Source organism: Bos taurus, chromosome 16, assembly GCF_002263795.3.
Source record: "Bos taurus isolate L1 Dominette 01449 registration number 42190680 breed Hereford chromosome 16, ARS-UCD2.0, whole genome shotgun sequence".
Lineage (NCBI taxonomy): Eukaryota > Metazoa > Chordata > Mammalia > Artiodactyla > Bovidae > Bos > Bos taurus.
In genome coordinates, this window is record NC_037343.1 from 68,966,365 (window position 1) to 68,988,269 (window position 21,905).

At 38.6% G+C, this 21,905-nt stretch overlaps 1 protein-coding gene across 2 annotated transcripts in view; it reads right to left on the reverse strand.

Annotated features, from left to right (window-relative positions):
* Positions 1 to 21,905, reverse strand: part of CENPF (centromere protein F) — a 62,606-nt gene that overhangs the window by 37,072 nt on the left and 3,629 nt on the right. For both annotated transcript variants that reach the window (NM_001256586.1, XM_005217369.5), the window contains 7 exon segments: positions 1,566 to 1,694; positions 3,076 to 3,201; positions 10,045 to 10,247; positions 11,346 to 11,637; positions 13,607 to 13,698; positions 14,121 to 14,242; positions 21,029 to 21,225. In NM_001256586.1, coding sequence (NP_001243515.1) covers positions 1,566 to 1,694; positions 3,076 to 3,201; positions 10,045 to 10,247; positions 11,346 to 11,637; positions 13,607 to 13,698; positions 14,121 to 14,242; positions 21,029 to 21,225 — 1,161 coding nt within the window.

Sequence of the window (21,905 nt, forward strand, 5' to 3'; positions counted from 1 at the left end):
TTGATGAATACAGCTGGGTTTGGGGAGGAAATCACAAAAGAAAAAATTAACTACAAGAAATAAAACAACTAAAATTTGTTTAAAAAATGAGACAAGAAACAACAACAAAAGATGGGAAAACAAACTGAGAGAACACATTTGCAATAATACAACAGAATAAAAATGATATTCCCAAAATACAACACATAAAGCATAGCTATGATTCAATGTACAAAAAAGCAAGCCCATTTAAAAATGAGCAAAGGACAGAAATAGAAATTTTTTACAAGAGACAAATGGCAAGTCATCCTCTGAAAGAAATAACCTCAGTGGTAATTAAGAAACTGTGAATTTAAAAAATAATAACATTTTTCACTCTTTGGCAAAATTTTTAAAACCAGGACTGTCCGCTACTAGCAGGATGGAGGTAACAGGCCTCTTATACCTGGTGTCAGGTAAACTGCTACGACTTTCCTGGAGGGCGGCTTGGAAGTACCCTGTCACGTGTGAGAAGACATATGCCCTAGAGGCCATCCATGTCACATGCAGGAAGCTGTGCTACAGAAACGTCAGCCCACACACGTTCACCTGCCCAGTGATCCGACCAATGGTGCCACACAAACCTCAGTACCCAGCGGCAGGGAAAACACATCAACTACAAAACATCTGACTAGGACAAAGCTCAGACAGTTTTCCTTTTGTGACAAAAATTAAAACAAGCAAGAAAAAAAAAACAAAACAATTATACATCTGTAAATGTTTATTGTTTTTTTAATCTTAGAGGACAGCCAATAAATAATTCATAAAGATTTATCCTGGCACAGGAGGATTCTGCTAGTACAGAAACCCAGGTGAGTGATGATGTGTATTAGAGCACATATATACACATGCATGCAAATATACACTCAAGTGTACGTGTGTGTGTGTGTGTGTGAATAAATAAAGGTACAGTCGGCAGAGTTTTAAGGAATTACTTTGACATATGAGAGGAAAGAGGACTTGAAGATGACAGGAAGGTTTTGACCGAAGCAATGTGAAGAATGGAATTGCTATTTACTGGGACAAGGAAGACTAAGCAAAGAACAACACGTTAAGTGTGAAATGCCTGTTAAACACATGAGTGGAAATATTGGATGCACACCCCCAAGTCTGAAGTTCAGACCAGACATCCAGGCTAGAGATTTAAATATGGGTGTCATCATCACACGGAAGAGTCAGAAAGCCATAAATCTGGATGAAATCATTTGTGCAGTGGGTGTTAAAAAAGTAAATTATAATTTTTTTAGCACTTTGACTAGAGGCATACACACTTAGAAGAGCTCCCATGTGGCGGCATGACCAAGAACCACCAGAATATCAGAGACGCCCACAGACCCTCAGATCTGAGATCCCCACTCGGCGTTCCCTTTCTCTAAGTGAGAACACCCAGACCCAGAGAGGTTCAGTTTGCTCTCCACTTTAATAACTACAGAAAGTGAGGAAAGTTTTTTTCCTTTAAAGGAATCCTATTGGTACAGAAATGACACGTTATTTTAAAACGTAGGGGAGGAGGTTATGGAGGAGGGAGAAATAAGTTAGCACCCTACTTTATCCAGTTCAGCCTGTAGGATGTTGTATGTGTTCTTAGCTTGCTGTAGCTCCTGGGTGAGCCTGGCTTTCATCTGAGTGCACTCCTGGTCCAGGGTTTGGAAGGAACGCTGTTGACGGGAGAGCTCCTAAAAAGTAAAGACAAACGCATCCAACAGACGCTGGTTAACAAGGGAGAGCCCAGGGCGAGACCCAGACATCCTCCAGGCACAGCTCTTCTGAAAGAACAGGAGATGATGGAGCCAGTCGGCATCTACTTGATGACCAACACAGGCAGCCTTAGCACCCGTCCCGGGCATCAGATCCCGGTCTCTGAGCGGAAGAGGAAGCAGTCCCCCAGGAGAACACGTGGAAACTGGCCCGTTGGCACCTCATCCCCATCTTAAATGAATCACCTCTGTTCTGAGGTACCCAGGGACAAAAGGGTAGAGCTGAGAGCCAACCAGTCACAACTCCACTGAGAAATCAACACACTCAAAAAGGGAGCTTAAAACACCACTGACCATTGAGAATAACAGAAAGTAGATGCCACCAATTAACCTTGATAACCACACAGGGACACCAGATTCACAATTCCAATAACTCTCACTGAAGGAATACAGACCTACTTCCAGGCTAACTCACCTGAAACTGATACCAAGATTTATCCAAGTGCATCTTCAGCCCTAACTTGTCTGCCAACTTCTTCCCCCTAGACATTAATCACCTTTCTAATGTATTTGCCAACTCACAGACTTTAGAAACAGCTGGAAGGACCTCCCCTGTGGACTGGTGGTGAAGACTCCACCTTCCAAGGTGGATCAGGTGTAGGTTCAATCACTGGTTGGAGAACTAATATTCCACACACCACAGGGGATGGCCAAAAAATTAAAAAACAAAGAAAACTTGTAAAAAAGTTAAAAAAAAAAAAACAGCTGTAGAATGTAATATAATTTCCCTTACAAAACAGAGTGTTTGAAACAAGAAATACAATCCTTTTCTGCTGCTGCTGCTGCTAAGTCGCTTTAGTCGTGTCCGACTCTGTGCGACCCCACAGACGGCAGCCCACCAGGCTCCACCATGCCTGGGATTCTCCAGGCAAGAACACTGGAGTGGGTTGCCATTTCCTTCTCCAATGCATGAAAGTGAAAAGGGAAAGTGAAGTCTTTCAGTCGTGTCCGACTCTTAGCGACCCCATGGACTGCAGCCCACCAGGCTCCTCCGTCCATGGGATTTTCCAGGCAAGAGTACTGGAGTGGGGTGCCATTGCCTTCTCCAATCCTTTTCTACTTGGTATCAAATTTCAAACAAATCAGAAAACATGGATTAAAAAAAAATTTCTAAAGCCCTTCTCCAATCAAAAACTGAAAGATGGAAAAGTGTGAAGGAAAGTATAGTAACCTTTTCCACACAGCATTCCCCTCTAGTGGAACATCCCAAATGACAGACACTCCTCTCTTCAAATGATCAACCTAGGAAACGACCACAAGAGCCTTCTGGACAAACTCCTCATGAATCCGTTTACCTTACCTCTTGGAACTCTTTTTCTTTCTCCTTGATTTTCTGTTCCAGAGAACATCTGGCACTTTCTGCATTTTGACGCTGACAACTCAAATCTTCAGTCAATTTTTTCAATTTTTGTTCCAAAGCAGTACACTAAAACAAATTAAGACGTTCAATACAAAACAAAAATTATTCTTGGAAGGAGCAAACATTTTGAATTTCAGAAAAATTAGTCCCATGATGTGGTTCAAGTTCAAACATTGTGTTTCGACTTTTTTATATCATACAAAGTTGGGGCTAAAACAATTAGCCAAATACCAAAACTACTACAATTATTTTAGCACACATAAATTTATATTTGGGAAATATCAGCAAGGATATAAACCTGCATTAGGCTATTTAAATAAACCCTTCATAAGTTGTGCCATAAAAGAAATCAGTGTGTCTGAATATTGAGTCACCTAACATTTTGTCGTACAGAAATGAGAGGTTAAAATGCAGCGATGTTGACCTGTGTAAATTAGAGGCTGCAAAATAACCAGAGGGTACCTATTATCCTCATACGTAGTCTGTTTCAAGAATAATAGATTTTGTGAGAAGTTTTAAATATTAATATGCATCTCTCCACAATGCTCCCACTATGTCATTTTAAATGTTTGGAAGTTCACAGCACTCCAGAGAGTATCACAATGGGTTTTAAACCAAGCTGCCAAAGGCAACACAAAGAATACTCATTTGCCTTTTTACATAGCCAGTTATCTCTTTTTTAAAATTGAACTATAGTTGATTTACAGTGTTATGTTAGTTTCAGCTATACAGCAAAGTGATTCAACAACACACACATGCACACACACACACATATTCTTTTTCAGATTCTTTTCCATTATAGATTATTATAAGATACTGGATATAGTTCCCTGTGCTGTATTATTTATCCATTATATATATAGTAGTGTGTATCTGTTAAGCCCAAATCCCCAATTTATCCCTCTCCCCACTTTCCCCTTTAGTAAGCATATTTTTTTTTTCTATGTCTGTGAGTCTTTCTGTTTTACAAATAGGTTCATTTGTATGATCTTTTTTAGATTCCACATATAAATGATATCATGTGATATTTGTCTTTGACGTACTTCTAGTCTCTAGATCCAACCATGTTGCTGCAAATGGCATTATTTCATTCTTTTTTATACATAGCCAGTTATCTTTAAAATAACTGTTAAAACATGAACTACATTGAAATTTAGGATCCTCTTTAAAATTAAATCTTCACAGTGTTAAAACCCATTCCTCTAATTCTTCCCTGTGGTGTTCAAATCCTAGAACTCCCCTACAAAACAACTCTAAATTCCCAGGAAAGAATAAGAACAACTCACACTGCTGGGGGAGAAATCCTGATCCAAAAGAAATGTACCCCAGTGTGGCAAATCTCTCCACTAATATATTTCTCTGAGACTCATTATAGACCCATTTAGAACTATCATAAATTTAACAAAGAGAAAAAGAAAACACTATGTAAAAATTTCCCATAAGACCTAACACCAATTATTAACTAACCAAAGATTAAAAGATAAAGCTGGTCTGATCTTGCAAATATTAGAACTTTCAAGATCCTGAATTTAAAAAGTAAAATATTGAGCCAGTAGTTCAAATTAATTCACTGCTTTGAACATTAAGATACCTCTGTCATTATCCTTATCATTCTTGAATTTTTAAACCCCTAAGGAAAAGTATGAAAGAAATTATTTCTACCAATAATAAATATGAACTCAGCAAATATGTCAAGCACCATGCTAGGCACTGGGGATACAGTGGTAAGCAACTAAGACAAAAATCACTGCCTAAATGATGGTCTAAAATTTTGACAATTCTCAGGGGGGGAGAAAAAAAACCATGCAGGGCAGAATAAATGAATGAATCCTTGGCACCCTCTGCTGGCACTCCCTCAAACTGCAACCCACAAGATCTCAGAATCAATAATACTTTATTATTGTACAAACAGCTGGTTTAACAAAAAAAAAAAAAAAAGCCTTTAGGAGTAATTTATATTTTATTTAGATTTTTTTTTTAATGTTGGTATTTATGATGCACCATCCATATACAAGTACCTGACCACTAGGTGTCATGAATGCTCCATAATACTCTAAAAAAGGGTTCAGGGCTCTAGTCCTTTAACAGTATGTATATAGAGAGTATATAACAGTATGTATATAGAGACCTAGAGACTCAGTGCTCTGGGCCTGAGTTTTTAACCATAACATGAAATCCAGATTTGCTGCCCAGTCCCAACACTGTTTCTACATGAATTCAAACCTTGTATCCCACATGGTGTATAAATACTTGGAAAAGAAGCATACTAGAAACAGCATATATTTACTGAAGCACGTGGTTGACTTTGGCTAAATTAGCTCCATTTTATTTAATAGGTAATTCTAAAGGTAGATCAGGGAATAGCATAAGCAAAGGATAATTTGATTTCAGCAACATATTGGACAAGGTCTGACTATCTTTAGAGACAAGATGGAGAAAGGTAGACTGAATTTTCAGTTAGGTGGATTTGTAGTTTATGAGAAAAAAATGGAATCCAGAAAGCATTGAATAAATGAGTCTTAAGAACCTGGAGGGAAGTCTCTAATAGAAAGAAGGCAAAGCTATGTTCTCAGCACTGTCCTATTCAAAAATTTTAATTCATGATCTGGTAAGTGACCTCATGATATATGCTAGAGAGAAGGATCTGGTGATCCTGTCACACCAAAACCAACAAAACAACATGTAAAGGTTAGTTGCTCAGTATCTTTGCGACCCCATAGACCGTAGACTGCCAGGCTCCTCTGGCCATAGAATTCTCCAAGTAAGAATTCTGGAGTGGGTAGGCATTCCCTTCTCTGGGGGATCTTCCAGATCCAGGGACTGAACTTGGATTTCCTGCACTGCAGGCAGATTCTTTACCATCTGAGCCACCAGGGAAGCCCTCAATGTGTAAAAGGATAAGTATAATTCTCATGTACAAAAGAAGACTGAGTTGGCAGAAATGCAAATGAAAATGAATTAAATTGACTAGGAACTCGATATAACAACAACTATTATAAGTTCACCATATGCCAGGTACTACGCTAAAGTCTGTGATAATTTTTATAAAAACTTTACAGCAATCCTATGAGAAAGGCATTATTACTAATACCATTTTATTGATTAGGCAACTGAAGCTCAGAAGTTAAATTGCTCCAAAGTAACAAAACTGGGATGCAACAGAGCCAGGGCTTAAATCCAAGTCTAACTTAGAAAACCAAATTACAAACCCAGACTGCACAAAGAGTAAATATACATACAGATCAAGGGAGGTCATGTTTCATCATATATCTAACCCAAAGTTGTTGAGAATGTTTCTCTGGAAAGCACCACACTAGGGGAATTCTAAAAATGAAGTGGGACTACCACCTCCAGGAAGGTGGAAGAGATGAACATGTCCCTATAACCCCCAAAACAACAACAATCCAAACCCCACATATTTTATTAAAACACACATAAGAAAGCTCTGAAAAGAGAGAAGAAAGCATATTAACAAGAAACTTTGCGACCCAAGGAAAAGCATGATAGTACTGAAAGAAAAAACTGTTAACCCAGAATTCTATACCCTGCAGAAATATCTTCCAAGAATAAAGACATTCCCAGACAAAAGAAAATTTAGAGGATTTGCTGCTACACTAAAAGAATGGTTAAAGGATGTTCTTTACAAAGAAAGGAAATGATGAAAGAAGGAAATTTGGAAGAAGAATAAGAATATTTGTATACACAATAAATGTATATACAATAGGCTTTCCTTTTCTTCTTCAGTTTTCTAAATTATGTTTGACAAGTAAAGCAAAAGTGTAACACTACCTGATGTGGCTCTAAATGTATATACAAAAAATGCTCAAGAAAATTATACTATAAATAGGGGAGGATAGAAGGACAAAAAGAGAAGCAAACTTTCAATAATTTATTAGAGTTGATAGAATGACAACACTGATAAACTGATAAATTGTATGTATATATACATTATCTAGAACAATCATAAAAGCCCTACAAAGAAATATATTCAGAAACTACTGATAATTCAAAATGGAATTCTAAAAACTGTTCAAGTAACCCACGGGAAGGCAGAAAAAATAAAAACAGCCAAATGAAAAATGAAAGAAATAAAAAACAAAAAATAAGATGTAAAACTTAAGTCATGCTGCTGCTGCTGCTAAGTCGCTTCAGTCATGTCTGACTCTGTGCGACCCCATAGACGGCAGCCCACCAGGCTCCCCCGTCCCTGGGATTCTCCAGCCAAGAACACTGGAGTGGGTTGCCATTTCCTTCTCCAATGCATGAAAGTGAAAAGTGAAAGAGAAGTTGCTCAGTTGTGTCCAACTCTTCGCGACCCCATGGACTGCAGCCTACCAGGCTCCTCTGTCCATGGGATTTTCCAGGCAAGAGTACTGGAGTAGGGTGCCACTGTCATGACATATCAATAATTACATTGGCTATAAATGGTCTAAAAACACTAATTAATAGAGATAGTGTTTCTAAAAGGGAATTAAAGAGTGGATTAAAAAATATGACCCAACTATGTGCTGTCCACACAAAACTAACATTAGGCTATTTTTTTAATTCATAGTAAGGTCATATTTTAACTTAACAGTATAGATAGGCTGAAAGTAAAAAGACAGAAAGAAATACATCATGACACTTTAACCAAAGGAAAGCTGGAGAGGTTATATTACTACCAGGTAAAATAGACTTCAGAATTAAAAAAAAAATTATCAGAAACACTAAGGGATATTACATGATAAAGGTCAATCCAAAAGAAGACATAACAATGCTAAATGTGTATGGACCAAACTACAGAACTGCAAAATAAGTGAAGCAAAAATTTATAAAATTGAAAGGAGAAATAGACATTTATGGGAGACTGCAATACCCTTCCCTCAACAATTGCTAGAAGCAACTAGCCAGGAAATCAACAAAGATAAAGAGGAATTCAACAAAGAACATTAATCAACAGGAGCTAATGACACTTTTATAATATTGCTCTCAACAGAATATACATGTTTCCCCAAGTGCCTATGAAATATATACCAAGACAGACCATATCCTAGACCATAAAACCAACCCCAAGAAATCTAAAAGAACTGAAATCATAGAATATGTTCTCTGACAGCAAAGGAGTCAAATGATAAATCAATAACAAAAAGAGAAAAATCTCAAATACCTGGAAACTAAACAAGGTATTTCTGAATAATCCACGAGACATATCAAAATGTGAAGGGCACAGTGAAGGTAGTATGGAAAGGGAAATTCATCGCATTTAATGTCTGCATTAGAAAAGAAGAAAAGTCTCAAGTCAATAAACTAAGCACCCCACATCAACAACCTAGAAAAAGAAGAGCAAAATAAACTCAAAGCAAGCAGAAGAATATACCAGAGGCCAGAAAAAAAAAATCACTCAAACTGAAAACAGGAAATAATGGAGAAAATCAATGAATTAAAGAGCTGACTCTTTGGTAAGATCAATAAAAGAGCCACAAAACCGACAAACTCCTAGCAGTAGTGACAAAGAGAAAAACAGAAGAAGACACAAATATCAGAAATGCACAGGGAATAAGCCTGACCTACAGTCAGAAGAATAAGGAAATACTATGAACCCCACATATATAAATTTGACAATTTAGATGAAAGTTACTCTAAAATCACAAACTAACCCATCTCATCCAATGTGAAATAAATAATTTTAATAGTTGTCACTATTTTAAAAATTGAATTTGTAATTTTAAAACTCCCAAAAAGAAATCATCAGGCCCAGATAGTTTCACGGAGAATTCTACCAAATGTTATAAAGAAGTAACACCAATTCTACACAATATCTTCCAAAAAATCAGAAGAGGAGGGAACGCTTCCCAATTCATTTTATGAAGCTAGAATTACCTTTGATACAAATACCAGATAAAGACAGTACAAAAAGAGAAAACAGCTGACCAACATCCCTCATAGACACAAGAATCCTTAACAAATTATTAGTAAATAAAATTCAGAAATATATAAAATGAATTCAATTTTTCTACACTTGTCTCCATATAGCACACTATCGATGTGCCTGATACATTTACGTCACGTCCCCCATTAGGATGAAGCTCCATAAGGGCAGTGCTTTTTGTCTATTTACTCACTGCTACTGCAGCATCCCAGGTCTAGAACAGTGCCTGACATATTGCAGACTGTCAATAAATATTTGTCAAATGAGTCAGTAAATGACTCAAATTGAGTCCAAAAACAGACTCACAGATTTAGAGAATGAACTAATGGTTGCCGGGGGGAAGGATGGGTGAACGGGTAGTTAGGAAGTTTCGGACGGACACGTACACACTGCTATGTTGAAAATGGATAACCAACAAGGACATACTGTTCAGCACAGGGAACTCTACTCAATGCTGTGTGGCAGCCCGGATGGGAGGGGAGTTTGGGGGTGAATGGATGCATGTATATGTATGGCTGAGTCCCTTCGCTGTTCACCTAAAACCATCACAACACTTATCAGCTATACCCCAATACAAAAGAAAAAACTTTAAAAAAGAAAAAAGGTTAAATGGCAGAACGGTATATATTGGTTTCCATGAGTAGATCATTTCAACTCTATCATGTCCTAAACCTCTTTTAAAGCTCCATGACTTTAAGTGCCTCTTCTGCGTATCAGGCACCTGCCAGATGTTGTATACACATCTTTATTCTTCACCACCCTCTGAGGTGTAAGAGATCAGCGACTTGTCCAAGTCCCTCAGCTAAAAAATATACAGTCCAGATTTGACCCAGATCTACCAAATTCTAAAAGAACTTTACTATTCAACTGCAATCAATACTGCCTAGCAGATATTAATAAGCTTCATTACTAATATTTATTTTACAAGTCTAAGCATACTCTTTCCAAATAATTGTATGAAAAAATGCAGATTTATCAATAACTAATGAAAAGTTGAGTACCTTGGCTGATGCCTGGTCATACTGTGAAGTTGTTCTCACTAGTTCATCCCGGTTTTTGTTCAAAACTTTCTCTTTTTCATTTAATTCCACTTTTGCTTTCTCCAGTTGCAGTTGGAGTTCTTGAAGTTTATTCACTTGGCCTTTCATTTCTTTTTCTTGTCCTTGCAGACGTAGTTCCAGCTCACTCATCTTGCTCCTTAGTTCTTAAATCACAAACAAAACCCACACTTCAATTAACACGTATTTTTCACAAAGAAATTTACAACTAAACTCAGAATGTATCACCATTACTACACTCTGAAATCTTTGGTGAGTCAAATATAAATCGATTCACATTAAACAAAGGAGCTTTTAATTGGATTTAATTTCAATATTTAGTTTTTTTGTTATTTGTATTCAAAAATCCTATAAAAAGCAGAAGAAAAATTTATGTTTTCACAGAAAACTTGTGGCAGGGGGGAATGCTTCTCTAAAATCAGGAATAGTATCTTATTGAGAAAACTGCAAAAAGTGTATCACATATAAGACCCTGTGTTAAAATTACCACTTGGTTTTATACACCCACAAATATTTCTTTTGTACCCGTATCAATGCAAATGAGTGCTAAGCAGTGAAAAATTCACCCTCCTGTATTCTCTAGTGGCTTTACCTCCAGTAAAGAGCAACAGAGTGTGAACCTCCTCTACTGCCAAAATTAACAATAATTTTTTTTCATTTTTTTCTCCCCACATCTACACAATACTGGTTCCAAAGCCACTGGCCGTGCGATAGCTCTCACCAGTGCACGCTGATGGTGATTTTCAATCTATCACAGCACTGGAAATTATAGTCTGCAGAGCAGATTCCCAAACACCACCTGGCACCCTTGGCTGTCGGCAGCAGTGCGGGGCAGCAGCCAAGGTTACAGGTTTGCCCCCATATGGCCAACCTGGCAGCACACAGAAAAGCCGTTCTGCAGACACATGCCACACCCCTGGCCAAAACCAGCTTGTTCCACAGGCCACAAAAGGAGCCAGGTGAGAAGCGCAGGGAATGTCAACAGTAACCACTTTTCCCAGCTTCACAAAGTCAAAGCCACTCACCCTACTTTTGAAGTCTTCATGGCACCAGCTTTTTAGTAAAATAAAGGTATCTTTCCTAATGATGATAGCTTTTTTCATTATCCCAAAGACACTATTTCATATCACCAGGCTGGGATGTTTGTTGACCACGGATGGGTCTAACAAAACCGCTTTCTAGGATTAAAAGTGTCTGGAGTCATGTCTGAAAGTATCTCAGGAAAATTTAACTCAAGAAGTTACCTTGGTTCTGTGCTTTTAACTGGTCCAAAAGATGAGAATTGCTAGAATTATCACAGAAACTGCTATTAGCATCTGTTTTCCCTATTTGCAAAGTTGATCTACTCGGAGTCACTTCTTGTTCCCCAGAAAAATGAGATGCAGAGAAATCTCTCCTAACTGGAGTTTTCAGAGTGTTAGATGAAAGACGGCTTGGGGTTTTTTCTTGTTGCCATGAGAACACAGATGAAGAAGCCTGATGTCGGGCGATGTCCCGGTGATTCATGGTGCTTTGGGGAATAGTCTGGCTTGCTTTCTGTGAAAACAGAAGCCCTTCAGAGCCCTTTAGAAGTCACAATATTTAAGACTACGTACTAGACTCACAGACATAAACATGCTTATGAAAGAGGAAAGTGGTGGTGGCGGAAAAACTACTACATGTAATATAGATAAACAAGATCTTACACATAGGGAACTATATTCAATAACTTGCAATAAACTGTGACAAAAGAATATGAAAAAGTATGTGTGTGTATGTGTGTGTGTGTGTGTATGTATATAACTGAATCACCTTGCTGTACACCTGAAACTAATACAACACTGTAAATCAGCTATACAACAACTAAAATTTTAAAAAAGACTACATACTTATTTTCAAATAGAACATAAAGCCACGCCAAGAAGGTATTCAATAGCACTTCTACTGTGTACCAAGAAAGAACATTCATCAAGTCAGGGGACCCACTGAGTCCCATCACCCAGTGAGATGCTCTAACGGTCAGACTCAGCACTGGAGGGGAAGCCAGCACCATCTGAGGGCCAGTCTCTTTTAACTGGGCTCAGCTTCTGTATTTATCCTGCATCCCTCATATACTTCATAAAAACGCATGTGAGTACTCACTGCCATTTTGAATTGTGAAATATGATTTTCCTTTGTCCATCCTTGGTCACTTCCCCCTATAGCTTTGCACACAGAGACTCAAAATTCATACTAACCAAAGAACTCTTAAATGTTCCACCATACCGTTTCCCCCAAAAAACTGTCCTAAGAGGCATTTTGTATTACATAAGACACATTTGTGGATCTTCTGCTGTTTAGAATCCTTTTTGTTCTCTCTGCCTCCATTCTGACAAACATCAAGTTGCAGCTACGGTAGCTGAGTTAAATTTTTTTATAGCAAGGGCTTTTCTCACCACGGGAAGAGGTTTAATGTTTCTGGAGACTCACAGTCCTCCACAAAATAACTCTGGGAACAGATGTCAGGGCCAGAATTGATACCATTGACTGAAATGGGTAACAAAACAAGTGATATTTCCAAGACAATCAGAAGTTCACTGTTTAATTTTTATTCGTGTTGAAAGCAATGCCTTTGCTATGTATCAAAATTCTGGTGATCTCAAAATAAGGGTTAAAGGCTTAAAAAAAATTAAAATTGCTAAAACTCTAATAGGTACTTTTTGATCCTCACTATTTAAGGCATCTACTTATAAATTCAGCCTCAACCTGTCTGCTAAGTTGGGCCATCTCACCAAGTTCACATGCTTAGTGGAATTGTGCCATTCAGTATCAAACTGGAATTTTTTTCAAAAAACAAATAATACCATGTGAGCAGAAATGGGAAAGGTATATTCTACAGATACCAGGTTATTTTCAGGGTCAGTCCTGTAACTAAAAGGTGGGGTTCCCAAAACATGTGTTTTGTTTATTTTATTGATGTTAAGCAAATCTTTCACCCACCTCTCTCAGCCTTTTTCCCCCCTATCAAACTGGAGTTTAAATCCCTTGTCAGCTACTTATTTAAAAGAACTAGAGAGATTATGTTGACAACATTCTCACCTGAAATAAACGTTTCATTAATAACGATCCCCACACCTCTCACCCCTGGTAGCAATCACCAATTCCATCAGAAGGTCTGAATGGGAAGCAACTGCCTCTAGGTGCCAAAGTCAGCCAGGAATAACTCTGGTCCCACCCTCTCCAAACATATTCTTTATCATAAGATCTTAACAGAGAAACTTGAGTATGTTTCCACAGTTTCTGGGGAATTTGGGGCCTATTTGATATTTAGGGATAAAGTCATCTGCCCAATCCATTTTATTCCACTCCTAACCTATTTTTAAACTTAAAAATATCATAACCAATGAGCCAGGAACTCTGTTTCCTCAGTGTAAGATAAACGGGTCAGTCCTATGTAGCGCAGATTTTTCTATCTTTGCTCTATCCTACCTATATCAAAGTACTTCTTCAACTGCATACTCCATTAAGAGGCCCATAATTAACTTACCTTTGCCTGCAAGGCTTTTACCTCTGCCTCTAATCTTTTTCGTTCTTCAACTTCTTTATTATATTTTTCTTTTAGATCTTCATATTTGGAACCTAAATACAGACAATGAGGTACAGCTTCAGTTTGATCACTGATTTTGCAAAGAATCATTATGATAGTCTAGAAATGAGTATCTTCATACATCAGATAGAAAGAACGTTTTGGTTAAGGCAACCAATACTGCTCAAATTACCCAAATATTAAAATGCATGGAAACACAAGTATTTTGAATATTCCAAAGCTGAATTATTTTAAAAAATACCACAGACGGATAAAGTGAAAAGCTTAAAGGCTTACTGATGGCGCGACATATTTCAACAGATATACAAACATGTATGTAACTAATGGCTGCTTTTTGTTGTTGTTTTTAATGCTTAAATTAGAAGCTGAATTCAAGGTTGAATGATTTCATTTCTTGGGCAGAATTAAAATCTCAACAAAAGAGCTATTTATACAAAGGGAAAAGAATCCTTACCGCTATAATACTGGCTTGGTGTGAGCGGAGTTGCAAAGATTTTTTGTGGTGTAAGGCATGAATTCAGAGAGACATCCGCAGACTGTGCAGCTTGTTGGCTTCTTTCAAGTTCAGATTTACACCTGTGAGAAAACGACCCGAGAGGATGCCACACCAGAGTCACAGCTGCGGAACACCAACACCATACATTCCCAGAGCGCAACAAGCTGACAAGAAAACCCACCCTCTAAGGATTCCTACCACTGCATTTAGCCAACAGACACTTCATAAGAACTAACTTGCGAGACAGTCCTTTGTCTCCACAGGAACTCGGTCTGGTTAGGAAAACAGAAATATAAGTCAGCCAGTTACAATGTGATAAAGGCTATAATGAAGATCTGTAATAACCACTATCATAGCAAAGAAGAGTTGGGAGGGTTGGGACACATTCCTACCAAATTTTATATTCTAGGCCAAAGAAAGACACAGGGCTTACTTACCAAAAAAAAAAAAACAAACCCAGAACTTAAGACAGGAGGACATTGGTATCATTGAAGCAGGGGCTCAAATCTTGAAACTAGATAACATTACATATAATACTGTCATTATATTAATAACATAGACTTTGGCAAGATCCTTTTGACATACCTTCTAGAGAAATGAAAAGAAAAATAAACAAATGGGACCTAATTAAACTTAAAAGCTTTCGCACAGCAAAGGAAACCATAAATAAGATGATGAAAAGACAATCCTCAGAATGGGAGAATGGAGAAGGCAATGGCACCCCACTCCAGTACTCTTGCCTGGAAAATCCCATGGACGGAGGAGCCTGGTAGGCTGCAGTCCATGGGGTCGCTAAGAGTCGGACACGACTGAGAGACTTCACTTTCCCTTTTCACTTTCATGCATTGGAGAAGGAAATAGCAACCCACTCCAGTGTTCTTTCCTGGAGAATCCTAGGGATGGGGGAGCCTGGTGGGCTGCCGTCTATGGGGTCACACAGAGTTGGACACGACTGAAGTGACTTAGCAGCAGCAGCAGAATGGGAGAAAATACTTGCAAATGAAGCAACTGACAAAAGATTAATCTCCAAAATATACAAGCAGCTCATGGAGTTCAATATAAAACAACAACAGCAGGGCTTCCCTGGTGGCTCAGTGGTAAAGAATTCACCTGCCAATGCAGGAGACGTGGGTTCGATCCCTGATCCAGGAAGATCCCACGTGCCATGCAGCAACTAAGCCCATGCACCACAACTACTGAGCCTGTTCTCTGGAGCCCCGGAGCTGCAACTACTGAGCCCATGCATCACAGCTACTGAGGCCCACACGCCCTAGAGCCTGTGTTCCACAAGAGAGCCACCCCTGCTCACCCCAACTGGAAAAAAAGCCTGTGCAGCAATGAAGACCCAACACAGCCAAAAATAAATATGTAAATAAAAATTATTTTTTAAAAAAAATCAAAAAATGGAAGATCTAAACAGACATTTCTCCAAAAGAGACAGATAGATGGCCAACAACATGAAAAGATTCTCAACATCGCTCATTATTAGAGAAATGTAGATCAAAATGTAGATAGTCAGGTATCACCTCACACAGGTCAAACCGGCCATCATCAAAAAATCTACAAACAGTAAATGCTGTAGAGGATGTGGAAAAAAGAAAACCCTCCTGAACTGTTGGTGGAATGTGAATTGATACAACCACTGTGGAGAACAGTACTGAGGTTCCTTAAAAAAGCTAAAAACTACCATATGACCCAGCAATCCCACTACTGGGCATATACCCTAAGAAAACCATAATTCAAAAAGACACATGTACGCCAATGTTAGGGCTTCACCAGTGGCTCAGCAGTAAAGAATCCATCTGCCTGTAATGCAGGAGACATGGGTTCAATCCCTGGGTTGGGAAGATCCCCTGGAGAAGGGAATGGCTACCCAATCCAGTTGTTTTTGCCTGGGAAATCCCCTGGACAGAGGAGCCTGGCGGGCTACAGTCCATGGGGGTCGCAAAAGAATCAGACACGACCTAGTGACTGAACGACGACCCGAAATGGTCACTGCAGCACTATTAACAATAGCCAGTTCATGGAATCAAGCTAGATGTCCACAGACAAATGAACAGATAAAAAAGATGTACAAGTATACAATGGAATATTACTCAGCCATAAACGGGAAAGAAATTGGGTCATTTGTAGTGAAATGGATGAACCTAGAGTCTGTCACATAGAGTGAAGTATGCCAGAAAGAGAAAAACAAGTATCATATATTAACACATGTATAAGGAATCTAGAAAAATGGTGCTGATGGGCCTATCTGCCAGGCAGAAACAGAGAATGGACTGTGGGCAGGAGGCAGGAGAGGGCAGATGGACGAGAGAGCAGCATTGGCACATACACTGCCATGTGTCAGACACACGGCTGGCGGGAAGCTGCTCTGGACCGCAGGGAGCGCAGCGCAGGCCCCGTGACGACCCAGAGGGCCGGGATGGGGGGCTGGCAGGGAGGCTTGAGAGGGTCGGGACATACATGTACTTACAGCTGGTTCACAGTGTTGTACAGCAGAAACTAACCCAATATTATAAAGCAATTATACTCCAGTTAAAAATTAAATAAGTAGAAATTTTAAATCAATAAAAACATAGCCTTGATATACATACAATGCCTTTTATGACATTTTTTTAATGCATATATAAAAATTAAGTTAACTTCATGCATGTAGAAAAGATACTGGCAGGAAACAGACCCAAAGAAATGGAGACAGTGAGCTAAACACAACCACTCTCAGTATGTGTGGAGCATTGGCTCCAAGACCCCTGCAGATGACAAATATCCAGGGATGCTCAAGTCCCTTATATAAAATTAGCAGTAATACCTTCAGCCCTTCATATAGCTAGGTGTGGAACCTGAGGATACAGAGAACCTGGACTGTGCAGGTGTCGAGTATCCTTACCATTCAAGTCCTAACACCTTTCAAGAGAACTCAGTTCTTGCAGCTCGACCTGTGTCTCTGATTTTCCCTTAACACAAGAAACAAAAAGAAGCTCCTCGGACAATCTCTAATGATGGGCACCATTCTCTTTGCCAAGGACAGATTACTCAAAGCAGGGAAGGAAGAAAGGAATAAAGGAAGGGCCTCAGTGCCCTAGCTCCTCCCGGCTCTAAATTCTACCCGAGAAAGAAGAAGTAATGTTATGAGCCAAAAATGGCTATGCAGCAAATAAAACCACCTTCGAATTTACAACAGATAACACCTGTCCAACAGAAATATTCTATTAGCGTGAAAAAAATAACAAGAAATAAATGAATTCAACCTTAATATTTCACTCAATATTTTTGATATTATCATTTCCCCTCACTCAATGCAAAAATTATTAATAAGGAATTTTACATGTTTTTGTACTAAATCTTCAGCATTCGGAGTTCAGTGTGTACTTCCAGCACACCTCCATTCACACTAACCACATTTCAAGTGTCCCACCGCCACATGTAGCCAGTGGCTACCATACTGGACACTGCAGGTCTACAGACGTCCCAAGGTGTAAAAGGTTGGTGACTCCGGAGAGAAATTTTGAAGGAACTTGCAAAACTGGTGTTTCTTTTCCCTCTCAAATTCACATCTTATCCCCTTTTCCCTATCTTTTCATTTGAAAAAGTTTATTAATTTTAAATATTAAATAAAAATATACCCTGCTGTTATTTTTATAAAGCTTTGTATCGCCTGTCTCCTAGGGAAAAAAACACACAAACTATCACCACTAAAAAAATGTACTAAATTAAGCTCTTTTCTACTAGGTTTCATTTAGCCAAGCATCTCTTCCTCAAATGTTAAAATATGAATGTTTCTGTCTAAATTATTAAAATCAATATTTCTAACACTGGCACCCAAAATGTTCTTTTCAAAGAAATAATTATTTCAGCATACTGAAGTGAACTTCCTACTTCCCAAGCACCTGCCTTCCAAAACAAAGGCTTCTTTCATTTATTCATTCAACAAGTATTTGAGGATTTGCAATTGCCAGGTGCTAGGAATACAGTGATGAACAAGACAGACAAAGATAAGGTTTAGGAAAACAAAGAACAAAATAGACATTTATTTATCATTCTAACATTGTGACTTAATACGACTTAATAGCCACCTTACCACATGGATAGAAAATAAAATTAGAAAAAGACTGCTGTGTACCTAAGTTATCATCTTCATAAAAAGACAAGCATACAATCAATCCTTGGTACCTGCAGAAGGTTGGTTCTAGGACCCTCTTAAATACTAAAGGGCTTCCCTTGTGTCTCAGCTGGTAGAGAATCCACCTGCAATGTAGGAGACCTGGGTTTGATCCCTGGGTTGGAAGATCCCCTGAAGAAGGGAAAGGCTACCCACTCCAGTATTCTGGCCTGGAGAATTCCAGGGACTGTATAGTCCATGGGGTCGCAAAGAGTCAGACATGACTGAGCGACTTGCACTTTCACTTTAAATACTAAAATGTGCAGAGGCTCAACTCTCATATAAAATCACATAGGTAGCATTTGCATAATAACCTATGCACATCATCCTGCATATTTTAAATCACCTCTAGGCTACTTATAGTACCGAATATAATGTATATACTATGTTAATAGTTGTCAGCATGCAAATTTAATTTTTGCTTTTGGAACTCTCTGGAATTTTTTCTTCAAATATTTTTGACCCTAGTTGGTTGAATCTGTGGATGCAGAACTCATAGATATGAAGAGTCAACTCTTAATTTTTAAATGTTCTACCTTTCAAAAATACATTTGCTTTGTAGGTAGAATTAAAATAACCACAAGCTATGCCTGGAAAAAAGTTCTTGGTATCAAAATACTTATTAACTACAAATGGAAAAACAGTAATTTACAATCCAGAAATTCAGGTGACACCCTAACCAAGTGATGGTTTAAAAGTCAAATTGAATCATGTACCCTCTTTTACGAGGCACTGAGAAAGGCATGTAACTAGTTCTGTGACACTTTTACCAAAAATTCATAGCCTTAATCTGACCCAGAGATTCTCTCCAGGATGACTCTGCCCTCCCAAAGGGCATCTGGCAGTGCCTGGTGGCACTTCTGACTGTCAAAATTTGGAGATGGGGTAAGTGCTGCTGGCATCTAGTGAGTGGAGGCCAGGAATTCCATGTACCCTATGGTGAACAGGGCAGCCTTCCACAACAAATAATCCAGTCTAAGTGTCAACTCTGCCATTGTTGAAAAACAGCGGGCAAATCCAAATTGAGTACTATTGTACTAAAGGGGTCTAGTGCTCCTTAAAAATGTCAAAGTCACAAAAGTCAAGACACCATCACAGCTTAGGGAGAAAAGAAAACATCCACGAAATGCAACATGGAATTCTGGCTCAGGTCCTGGAGTACAAAAGGGACATTCCTGGAAAAATGAGTAAGGACATGACTGGAAAAATGAGAAATTCCAATAAGGTAATAGTACTGAATTAATGTTTATTTCTGGTCTGGTCATTGTACCCCAGTTATGTAAGGTGTTAACAACTGATTCTGGAAGTATGAAGTTATTTAAAAATAAAATTTATTCTTAAAAGTTCTAGGGGAACATTCGCAGAATTAACATGGGCAATTTGCTTATCTTTTTTGCTTTTAATCTTCCACTGTTAGAATGAGAAGATTCCATTTATAAGTTAGCAGTGCTCAAGTCCCACTAAACTTTGATTAATGCCTCTAGTTGTTTAGGAATTTTTCTTTTAATGGAAAAATAGTAATAAGCGCTTTTTAAAAAAATTGCTTAAATATGGCATAGGAATTGGTGATTTTTTTCCCATTTAACAAGTATTTTATTGGTTGCCTTTTATAAGACGAGCAGTTTTATTTTTTTTAATTGGAGTATAATTGCTTTGCAATGTTGTGCTTAGTTTCTGCTGCACAATAAAGTGAATCAGCTATATGTATATACTCGCTTCCCTCTTAGACCTCCCTCCTACACCCACGCCCCCATCCCACCCGTCTAGGTCCTCACAGAGCACTGAGCGGAGTTCCCTATGCTTTACAGTAGGTTCCAACTAGCTATCTGTTTCATACAAGGTAGTGTATGTATGTCAATTCCAATTTCCCCCACCCCCACCTTCCCCAACTGTGTCCGCGTGTTTCCAGGGCAGGAACACAGATGCAGTCATAGAGTGAAATCAGTGAATTGATTATGTAATACTTAAGATGGGAGAAGGGTCTCCCGGATGGGGAATCTCAATGGGAAAGTCTTCCAGAGTTCACTTCCCTCCTCTCCAGCTGAGATTCCGTGGCACCCAGCTGGCACCCAAGTTCAGTCGCTCTCTTCCACATCCTCAATTACTCCACTGTCTTCTATCTCATCACCCTTGCCCCCAAACCCTAAATCAATCCTCTGGGATATCTTCTCAGCATTTATATCCCACATGCTAAAGAAAAAAAAAAAAAAAACTCATACAACTCTATAGACTGGTCCCACTATAAATTCCTGGCCTCCAATCTTAACTGAGCTCTCAATGCTCCTCATCCTTTGGGAATTCCCTAGTTCTCTCCTCTACAACAGCTTTTCCATGCAGAGAAGACACAAGCCATCAATATAAGCCACGTTTTAACTTCCCTCCATCTTTCCAGTAACCACTGTTGACAGTTTTGGAATTTATCTTTGCACCCCCCTAGTAACACACACAGTGCCTGGCACATGAGGCAGCTTAATAAACATATGCTGAATAAGTAAATGAATAAGCCAGCAACCATTTAATGAATTTACACAGCCCTGAGCCATGCAACAACAGGACTGAAGCATATGGCAACTGTCCTCAAATCATTGTTCATTCCACTGGAAAAAAAAAAAAAACTGCAATATGTAGTAATAACATCATAAAAAGGATGCATCTGATAAATACATATAAAGACATCCATAATAAATACTAATCCCAAAAAAGTTACCTTTTAAGTTCCTGTTCCAGCTTTTCTATTTGTTTTTTGCTTGAGTTCAGTTGACCTTCTTGGAAATTCACTTGTGACTCCTTGACTTGAAGTTCATGAGAAATCTTCTGCTTAGTCTTCTCCAGATTTTCACATATTTCCATCAAGCTTTGGTTCTCCCTTTTCAGGTTTGCACCCTCAGTTTTTTCATTCTCAACCTAATGGGGATTTTTCAAAAGGAAATACATCACTTACTCATGAACTTATCAGACATATCTGTGAATCTGAGTCTAACCCTGATGACTAATTTTCTGAGATACAATTGTAATAATCCAGAAGTCAATGCTTGATGAACAGAGAAATCCTAGATGATCTCATTTTGAAGTTTATTAATAGAAAAGTTTTACAAAGTCATGTATTACACTGTCTTTGGTTAGGTCTACACACACCAATCCTAGAGAGGCTTTAATATGCTTTCGAGAATTAAAAAAAATTAACCTTATAAACCCTCTCTTAGCTACTCATTTTCAAGTTCAGTTGCCAAAGCCAGTAAGTGTAAGAAATTGAAAAATTCTCCCACTAGCAAAAACATTTTAGAAGCAGTAATTGTTATTACTACTTTACTATGAAAGAAGTACTACTTAAGTGTCCATTTACTAGTCCTGGAGAGATCTGGGAACTCCACGGTGAAAGCTCACTGTCAGAAAGCAGTATCTAGGAGACTTCTTCAGAGAAGGCAATGGCACCCCACTCCAGGACTCTTGCCTGGAAAGTCCCATGGACGGAGGAGCCTGGTGGGCTGCAGTCCATGGGGTCACTAAGAGTCGGACACGACTGAGAGACTTCACTTTCCCTTTTCACTTTCATGCATTGGAGAAGGAAATGGCAACCCACTCCA